Genomic DNA, 10000 nt, shown 5'->3' on the forward strand with positions numbered 1-10000 from the left:
GGTCCAGCCATGTTGTTGTTGTTGTCCGGAGGGATATCACTGCTGCACCAGGACAGACCGGAGGGAGATCACTGCTGCACCACAATACACCGGGCAGCGAAGAGATCCGGTGTTTACAGTAGCCAATGACAGGGCTTTACCCAGAAGATAAGCCAATCAGGGCGACGCTTGAAACCCCGCCCTATTGAGAGCTGTCCAATCAGGGTGCAGCAGCGTGTTGGAACAGGATGTCGGTGCCACGCGGGGAGACGAGACTGACAACAACAGATCGTATCCAGGGTGACAGAGGCTTAACAGAGACTATTAGCTAACGCTAACCCTAATTAGCATGCCAAGTTTATTTATTAAAATAAGTTTGGACGACGGAGCTGATCTAGACGCTTAGAGCTGTTTCTGGAAAAATCTGTGAAAACCGATATTATTATTATTATTAATCAGTGCGATGTCGTGTCATTTACTTTCCAACTGCCAGAGCCCTGCAACATCCTCTTCATCATCCTGATCAACCTCTTCATCTCAGCCCTGCAACCTCCTCCTCATCACCATCCTCATCACCTTCCTCATCAACCTCCTCTTCATCATCCTCATCATCACCATCCTCATCACCTTCCTCATCAACCTCCTCATCATCACCATCCTCATCAACCTCCTCATCAGCATCCTCACAACATCCTGATCAACATCATCATCAGCCTCCTCACCTTCCTCATCAGCATCAGCATCATCGTCATCAACCTCCTCATCGGCATCTTCTTCATCATCCTCACGACATCCTGATCTTCATCATCGTCATCATCATCTTCATCATCCTCCTCATCATCCTCACCTTCCTCATCAACCTCATCAGCCTCATCCCCAACAACATCCTCATCATCCTCATCCTGATCAACATCCTCATCCTCATCCTCATCCTGATCACAGCCTCACAGCGTTGACACGTTCCAGCTGTCAGGATGAGCCTGCTGCCTCGCACGGCGGAGGAGTTCAGCTCAGCAGACTACTGGGAGCGGTTCTTCCAGAAGCGCGGAGACAAGGCGTTCGAGTGGTACGGAGACTACAACAAACTCTGCGGCGTGCTGCACAAGTACATCAAACCTCGCGATAAGGTAACCCACCTGTTCTGTCACGCCCTGTCATTCACATGTAGGAAACTGTCTGCCCCTGTAACACCGTTTACTCCAACAATCTTCTCAGTGGCATCTGTGATGCCAGCAACCCCCCAGTCCCCAGCTCACCTGCTGCCTGCTGGCCGGCCTCTCTAACCTCTAGGCTGCTGTATCTGCCCCAATAGTTCCTACCTCTGATTACCTTCACAATGGGTTTATGGGAGAAACCTCTGTAGGGCTTCTATAGGAGAAACCTCTGTAGGGCTTCTATAGGAGAAACCTCTGTAGGGCTTCTATAGGAGAAACCTCTGTAGGGCTTCTATAGGAGAAACCTCTGTAGGGCTTCTATAGGAGAAACCTCTGTAGGGCTTCTATAGGAGAAACCTCTGTAGGGCTTCTATAGGAGAAACCTCTGTAGGGCTTCTATAGGAGAAACCTCTGTAGGGCTTCTATAGGAGAAACCTCTGTAGGGCTTCTATAGGAGAAACCTCTGTAGGGCTTCTATAGGAGAAACCTCTGTAGGGCTTCTATAGGAGAAACCTCTGTAGGGCTTCTATAGGAGAAACCTCTGTAGGGCTTCTATAGGAGAAACCTCTGTAGGGCTTCTATAGGAGAAACCTCTGTAGGGCTTCTATAGGAGAAACCTCTGTAGGGCTTCTATAGGAGAAACCTCTGTAGGGCTTCTATAGGGGCGGCTGTGGCTCAGCAGGTAGAGCCAGCGTCTAATGGTCGCAAGGTTCGGCAGCTCGCAAGCGGTTCGAATCCCCGGCGGGGCCACGTGTCGAAGTGTCCTTGAGCAAGACACTGAACACCTAATTGCTCCAGGGCCGCCTTCAATGCCTCTGACCGCTGACCCCTGGTCTAGAGCACAAAATACATGTTGTTGTACTTGTGTCAATGACAAAGCTTGAATCCCTCCCTATGAGGGCCTCTACCTGGCCTCTCCTAGGGCCTCTACCTGGCCTCTACCTGGTCTCTACCTGGCCTCTCCTCTCTGTGTTGTGACGCCCTCCTCTCTCCCCAGGTGTTGGTGGTGGGCTGCGGTAACTCTGAGCTGAGTGAGCAGCTGTACGACGTGGGCTACCGCCACCTCACCAACATCGACATCAGCGAGACGGCGGTGAGCAACATGAGCCAGCGGAACGCGGAGCGGCGGCCCGGCCTGACCTTCCAGCGCGTGGACGCCACCCAGACGCCCTACCAGGACGGCAGCTACCAGGCCGCGCTGGACAAGGGCACGCTGGACGCCATGGCTGCCCAGGAGGAGGGGGCGCTGGCGGGGAGGATGCTGACGGAGGTGGGGGGGGGGGATGCTGACGGAGGTGGGGGGTCTCTAAGCTCTATGTAGGTGGGGGGGGGGGGGATGACGGAGGTGGGGGGGTCTCTCAGCTCTATGTAGGTGGGGGGGGGGGACTTTCTACCTACTAAAAGAGCCTCGGGGGTCTTTACAATGTAAATCTGCTACTTACACACAACGACCACTAGTTGGCCGCTTGTAAATTAGCCTGCTTCCTCCTACACAGAACAACTGCTAAATAGCTTCATGCTATCTTATCCTGCTGTGATTTAGAGAATGTAAGGATGCTGGGTGGTAGAACACACATATCTAGGAAGAGTCATGAAAGGAGGGTCCTGAAATTTGATTGAGTGCAAAGATAGAACGATATATATGTTTTTTTACTCACAGGGGTCAAATGACTCCCGTTCTCTCTAGAAATGGTTTTGTCCTTTGTGTGTTTCTCTGGGCAGGTGGGGCGCGTCCTGGCCGTGGGCGGGCGCTACGTGTGTGTGACCCTGGCCCAGGAGGGGGTGATCCGCCTGGCCGTGCAGCACTTCGTAGAGGCAGGCTGGGCGGTGCGGCTCCACTGCCTCTGTGACGACAGCGACTCCTCCTCCTCCTTCGCCCTGCCCGTGTTCGTCCTGGTCTGCACCAAGTTCCGCCGGCCGCCCCCCGCCCCGGTGCTGGAGCTGGTCCTGGGGGAGGCCGGGGCGCCTGCCCGCCTGGCCGGGGCGGCCCAGCTGCTGGCGGCGGTGAAGGAGCAGCAGGCCTACGCCATCCTGAGGCGGAGGCTCCGCGCCGGGACGGACGCCGCCTCCTCCCCCTCCCTCACCCTCTGCCACGCCGCCACGGGCCTCCCCCGCTACACCCTCACGGTGCAGGACGCCCCCCCCGGGGCCAAGGCGCCCAGGAACAACCACTACGCTATCTTCATCGGTCAGTTGCACATTTATTATACTGTAATGTGTTCATTTATTATACTGTAATATGTTCATTTATTATACTGTAATATGTTCATTTATTATACTGTAATATGTTCATTTCCACAGGGAGCGTGGGGTGTGTGTGTAGTGGGGTGTGTGTGTAGAGGGGTGTGTGCTAGCCTGTGTGTGTGTAGTGTGTGTGTGTCTATGTGGTCTCAGCCTCCTCCTCCTCTTCCTCAGTGCCTCAGGGCAGAGAGTCTGATTGGCTGTACGGCTCGGCCCAGGGCCGCGGCCAGCTAGCGGCCAGCGCTAATTTCCGGCGTCTGGTTGTCGCGGCGATGCACCGAGACCAGGATTACACCGACATGCAGGCCGTCCAATCGGAGCTCTCGCCCATGGTGATGGAACTCGCTCCCCCCGGGATGCCAGCCAACCAGCAGGTAGAGAACCACCTTCCTCCATCACAGTCAGATTATAGATATTATATATTTATATTTATATGTATATTATATATTTATATTATATATTTATATTTATATTATATATATTTATATATTTTTATTTTTATTATATATTTATATTATATATTTATATTTATATTACATATTTATATTATATATTTATATTTATATTTATATTATATATTTATATGTATATGTATATTTACATTTATATTATATATTTATATCTATATTTATATTATATATTTATATCTATATTTATATTATATATTTATATCTATATTTATATTTATATGATATATTTATATTTATATTCATATTTATTTTAAAGCAAAAAATGGAGGACTGGGTGTTTTAACAAGCCTGTTGTGGAGTGTTGCTGTGGTGACGGGGTCATGTGACCTGCAGGTGCCCTTCCTGTCCGTGGGCGGGGAGCTGGGCTGGAGGCAGGTGGTCAGCCGGGGCGTGAGCGCGCTGAGCGGGGAGTTCTGTGTGGAGGACGTGCGGGGGGAGGGGGGGGAGCTGTTCCGCAGGCTGGTGTTCCTCGACAACGCCGGCCTCGTCCAGTCAGAGAGCCGCCTCGTCGCCCCGGCAACCGGTGAGAACCCAAGGCCGACGACATCATCATCATCATCATCATCATCTTATGACAGAGACAAAATTATAGAAATTGTGTCACTGTCCAAATATTTACGGACCTAACTGTATATATATATATATATATATATATATATATATATATGTTACGGTACATGTGGGAAAACTAGGGTTAGGATTAGGTGTTACGTCGACTTGGTACATGCTGGCATGTCTAACCCCAACCCTAGCACCTAACCCTAACCCTAGTTTTCCCACATGTACCGTGTATATATTATACCTAACTGTATATATATATATATATACATGTATTATACTTGTATCCAAAGTGACTCACATTGCAGTGATGCATATACAGTATATATACAGTATGTCTGCGGTATAAACGGTCCCAGCGGGAGTTGAACCCCCAGCCCAGCCTTGTTAGAGAGCTGCTCTGACCACAGACACACCAACACTGACCTGACCACAGACACACTGACCTGACTGACCACAGACACACTGACCTGACCACAGACACACTGACCTGACCACAGACACACTGACCTGACCACAGACACACTGACCTGACCACAGACACACTGACCTGACCACAGACACACTGACCTGACCACAGACACACTGACCTGACCACAGACACACTGACCTGACCACAGACACACTGACCTGACCACAGACACACTGACCTGACCACAGACACACTGACCTGACTGACCACAGACACACTGACCTGACTGACCACAGACACACTGACCTGACCACAGACACACTGACCTGACCACAGACACACTGACCTGACCACAGACACACTGACCTGACCACAGACACACTGACCTGACCACAGACACACTGACCTGACCACAGACACACTGACCTGACCACAGACACACTGACCTCTCTGACCACAGACACACTGACCTGACCACAGACACACTGACCTGTCTGACCACAGACACACTGACCTGACCACAGACACACTGACACTGACCACAGACACACTGACCTGACCACAGACACACTGACACTGACCACAGACACACTGACCTGACCACAGACACACTGACACTGACCACAGACACACTGACCTGACCACAGGCACACTGACCTGACCACAGACACACTGACCTGACCACAGACACACTGACCTCTCTGACCACAGACACACTGACCTGACCACAGACACACTGACCTGACCACAGACACACTGACCTGACCACAGACACACTGACCTGACTGACCACAGACACACTGACCTGACCACAGACACACTGACCTGACCACAGACACACTGACCTGACCACAGACACACTGACCTGACCACAGACACACTGACCTGACCACAGACACACTGACCTGACCACAGACACACTGACCTGACCACAGACACACTGACCTGACCACAGACACACTGACCTCTCTGACCACAGGCACACTGACCTGACTGACCACAGACACACTGACCTCTCTGACCACAGACACACTGACCTGACCACAGACACACTGACCTGACCACAGACACACTGACCTGACCACAGACACACTGACCTGACCACAGACACACTGACCTGACTGACCACAGACACACTGACCTGACCACAGACACACTGACCTGACCACAGACACACTGACCTCTCTGACCACAGACACACTGACCTGACCACAGACACACTGACCTGACCACAGACACACTGACCTCTCTGACCACAGACACACTGACCTGACCACAGACACACTGACCTGACTGACCACAGACACACTGACCTGACTGACCACAGACACACTGACCTGACCACAGACACACTGACCTGACTGACCACAGACACACTGACCTGACCACAGACACACTGACCTCTCTGACCACAGACACACTGACCTGACCACAGACACACTGACCTGACCACAGACACACTGACCTGACTGACCACAGACACACTGACCTGACTGACCACAGACACACTGACCTGACCACAGACACACTGACCTCTCTGACCACAGACACACTGACCTGACCACAGACACACTGACCTGACCACAGACACACTGACCTGACTGACCACAGACACACTGACCTGACTGACCACAGACACACTGACCTCTCTGACCACAGACACACTGACCTGACCACAGACACACCAACACTGATCTGACCACAGGCAGGTTTTCTTCAGTCGCTCTTCTTCTTCATGTTTATTGTGTTGAACAGCTGCTGCCTCCGCTGGGAGGAAGAGGAGCAGAAGGAAGGCGAGGCCCGCCGCCCCCCCCCCTCCCCCTCCCCCGGCCCCCCCCACCACCCCCGCCGGGGGCGCCCTCTCTGTGGACAAGACCTTCCTCTGCTGTGAACACCATAAGGTCATGGTGGCGGGCCTGGCCATGCTAGGGGTGGCCCAGGACAAAGGTGAATGAATGAATGAATGAATGAATGAATGAATGGTCTTTATTGTCATTAATACAGTACAGGTACCATACAACGACATTTAGGAGGGGGGGCTCCCCTGGCTAGGAAAGAAATACTAAAAACAAGAAGGGAAAAGAGCTGGTTTACATAAATAAAGGCTATGTACACTATCCACTATACTATACTACTATACTATACAAATAAAACACTGTGCTGTACTCTATGCTATGCTATAAATATCCTAACATTTCCTATCTCTGAACCTTATGTACACAAGGGTTGTCATATTGCACATAGTATTATTGCACATAGTCTTATTGCACATTCATTTAAAGTGTCGCAGTTTGCAGGTTTGAAATGTTCACAGTTGTATTTCAGTATTGCACTTATGATTACAATCTAGTAGCTGCCATCAATTTGTCTAGATTGTCCAGGGCCTAGAACCTAGGTCTTTGCTGTGTTCAGGGCCTGAATGGCCCTAGGGTAGAAGCTGAGCTTCAGTCTATTTGTCCTTGCGAACATGGTCCTGAACCGCCTGCCTGAGGGCAGCCGAACAAAGTGTTCGTACCCAGGGTGGGATGGGTCTCTGGAGATCTTGGAGGCCTTCCTGAGGCAGCGTGTGTTGTACAGCTCTTCCAGAGAGGGGAGGGGGGCTCCGATGATCTTCTGGGCCGATCTCACGACTCTCTGTAGCGCTTTCCTCTCTGCGGCTATGCAGCTGGAGAACCACACGCAGATGCAGTAGGTGAGGATGCTCTCCACTGTGCAGCGGTAGAAGGTCACAAGCAGCTCCTGTCTGAGGTGGTATTTCCTGAGGACTCTCAGGAAGTAGAGCCGCTGTTGTGCCTTCTTGATGATGGCTTCTGTGTTGGTCCTCCAGGACAGGTCATTCTGTATGTGCACCCCCAGGAATCGGAGAGTTGAGACTCTCTCCACGCTCTCTCCGTCGATGAGCAGGGGCTGGACCTCAGATATTTTCCTCCTGAAGTCCACGATGATTTCCTGGGTCTTTGACTGGTTCAGCAGCAGGTTGTTAACCTTGCACAGCTTGCTCAGTTGCTCTACCTCATCCCTGTACGCCGCCTCGTCCCCCCCCGAGATGCAGCCCACCACGGTGGTGTCGTCTGCAAACTTTATGATGGAGTTGCTGGGGTGGACGGGGGTGAAGTCGTAGGTGTAGAGGTTGTAGAGGATGGGGCTCAGCACGCAGCCCTGGGGGGACCCAGTGCTGAGTCTGAGGGCTGTGGAGGTGTGGGAGCCCACCCGCACTCTCTGGGGGCGGTCAGACAGGAAGTCCTTGATCCATGCGCAGATGGAGTGTGATAGTCCCAGGTCTAGTAGTTTGGTCACTAGCCTGTCTGGAAGGATGGTGTTGAAAGCAGAGCTGAAGTCCACAAAGAGCAGTCTCGCGTAGCTGTTCCCCCTCTCCAGGTGGGATAGAGTGGAGTGGAGAGTCGTCGCGATGGCGTCCTCTGTGGACCTGTGGGCTCTGTAGGCGAACTGGTATGGATCCAGGTGTGTGTGTGTGTGTGTGTGTGTAGGCTACCCATGTCTATGTAGTGGAGGTGGCTTGTGTTTGTCCTCAAAAGTCCATTTGAACCTTTGAAACTGAACCGTCTGCCTCCCCCCCCCCCATCTCTCCCCCCCCCATCTCTCCCCCCCCCCCCCCCCAGACGTGCCGGTGTCTGTGCTCCTGGTGGGGCTGGGCGGGGGGGGGCTGCCCCAGTTCCTGAGGGACTTTGTCCCTTCGGCCCGGGTGGAGGTGGTGGAGCTGGACCCGGCGGTGCTGGAGGCGGCCCGGACCTGGTTCTGCTTCCAGACTGACGACAGACTGAAGGTCACGCTGGGGGACGGCCTGGACCACATCACTACCCTGGAGGGGGAAGGTGAGGGGGGGGGGAGGGAGGGAGGGGGACCACATCACCGCCCTGGAGGGAGGAGGTGAGAGGGGGGGAGGGAGGGAGGGAGGGAGGGGGGACCACATCACTGCCCTGGAGGGGGAAGGTGAGGGGGGGGGAGGGAGGGAGGGGGACCACATCACCGCCCTGGAGAGAGGAGGTGAGAGGGAGGGAGGGGGGGGGGGGCTGGACCACATCACTGCCCTGGAGGGAGGAGGTGAGAGGGAGGGGGGAGGACCACATCACTGCCCTGGAGGGAGGAGGTGAGAGGGAGGGGGGGGGGGGGAGGACCACATCACTGCCCTGGAGGGAGGAGGTGACCCTAACCCTAACCCTTACTCCAATAGTATTCAAGTAACCAGTAGTGTGCGGTATTTATTATACTGCAATATGTTAATTTCCGGGTTGGCTATTTTGGGGGGGTTGTACAATTATTATTATTATTATTATTTGGGACTTCAAACTGAATTTCGTTGCTGTGGCCAAGAGACTCTCGCCCCACTGCCTCGCGTGTGCGCAGCTCTCCAGTTAGGATTTGGGCCAGAGAGAGTTAGAGAGAGTTAGAGAGAGTTAGAGAGAGTTAGAGGGAGTTAGAGAGAGTTAGAGAGAGTTAGAGAGAGTTAGAGAGAGAGTTAGAGAGAGTTAGAGAGGGTTAGAGAGAGTTAGAGAGAGTTAGAGGGAGTTAGAGAGAGTTAGAGAGAGTTAGAGAGAGTTAGAGGGAGTTAGAGAGAGTTAGAGAGAGTTAGAGAGACTTAGAGAGAGTTAGAGAGAGGTAGAGAGAGTTAGAGGGAGTTAGAGGGAGTTAGAGAGAGTTAGAGAGAGTTAGAGAGAGTTAGAGAGAGTTAGAGAGGAACGTGAAAGTCATTTTACAAAACTGTCCGGTGTTCAAACCGGTTTGTGTTAGAGTTAGGGGTTAGGGTCAGGGCTAACATGGGTGTATGTGACCGTGTCTGATGCTGAATGTCGTCCTGGTGGTCAGGTGGTCGCTCGTATGACGTCATCATGTTTGACGTGGACAGCAAGGATCCCACTCTGGGTATGAGCTGCCCTCCGCCTGCCTTTGTAGAAACCTCCTTCCTGGAGAAAGTGCGCCACCTGCTGACTCCCAGAGGTACAGTATACTGCGTCTGTCTGTCTGTCTGTCTGATAACTGGCATTCTTCAAGGTTTTGGTTTCAACGCCTTTAGTCTTCGTTGTGATTAAGCGGACAAACTTGTATCTCACCAATTTAACTGTTTCCACCCCTGATCCCTCTCTCCACCCCTCCTTTCTCTCTCTCCACCCCTCCTTTCTTTCTCCCCCCCCTCCCTCCACCCTCCCCCCCCTCCCTCCCCAGGTGTG

At 52.5% G+C, this 10000-nt stretch overlaps 2 protein-coding genes across 2 annotated transcripts in view; one reads left to right on the forward strand and one right to left on the reverse strand.

Moving 5' to 3' along the window:
• Nucleotides 1–16, reverse strand: part of itpa (inosine triphosphatase (nucleoside triphosphate pyrophosphatase)) — a 4327-nt gene extending 4311 nt beyond the window's left edge. The window contains exon 1 of the mRNA XM_080537300.1: nucleotides 1–16. This exon is cut by the window's left edge and continues 55 nt beyond it. Within this exon, the coding sequence (XP_080393426.1) occupies nucleotides 1–11 (11 nt within the window). The 5' untranslated portion in view covers nucleotides 12–16.
• Nucleotides 17–719: 703 nt separating this feature from the next.
• Nucleotides 720–10000, forward strand: part of mettl13 (methyltransferase 13, eEF1A lysine and N-terminal methyltransferase) — a 9665-nt gene continuing 384 nt past the window's right edge. Inside the window, exons 1-9 of the mRNA XM_080536478.1 lie at nucleotides 720–1106; nucleotides 2131–2403; nucleotides 2856–3321; nucleotides 3549–3748; nucleotides 4178–4367; nucleotides 6570–6761; nucleotides 8435–8647; nucleotides 9639–9770; nucleotides 9996–10000. The exon at nucleotides 9996–10000 is cut by the window's right edge and continues 384 nt beyond it. Coding sequence (XP_080392604.1) covers nucleotides 954–1106; nucleotides 2131–2403; nucleotides 2856–3321; nucleotides 3549–3748; nucleotides 4178–4367; nucleotides 6570–6761; nucleotides 8435–8647; nucleotides 9639–9770; nucleotides 9996–10000 — 1824 coding nt within the window. The 5' untranslated portion in view covers nucleotides 720–953. The remainder of the gene's footprint in view (nucleotides 1107–2130; nucleotides 2404–2855; nucleotides 3322–3548; nucleotides 3749–4177; nucleotides 4368–6569; nucleotides 6762–8434; nucleotides 8648–9638; nucleotides 9771–9995) is intronic.

The sequence above is a fragment of the Nansenia antarctica genome (genome assembly GCF_963989245.1).
Source record: "Nansenia antarctica genome assembly, chromosome: 7".
NCBI lineage: Eukaryota > Metazoa > Chordata > Actinopteri > Argentiniformes > Microstomatidae > Nansenia > Nansenia antarctica.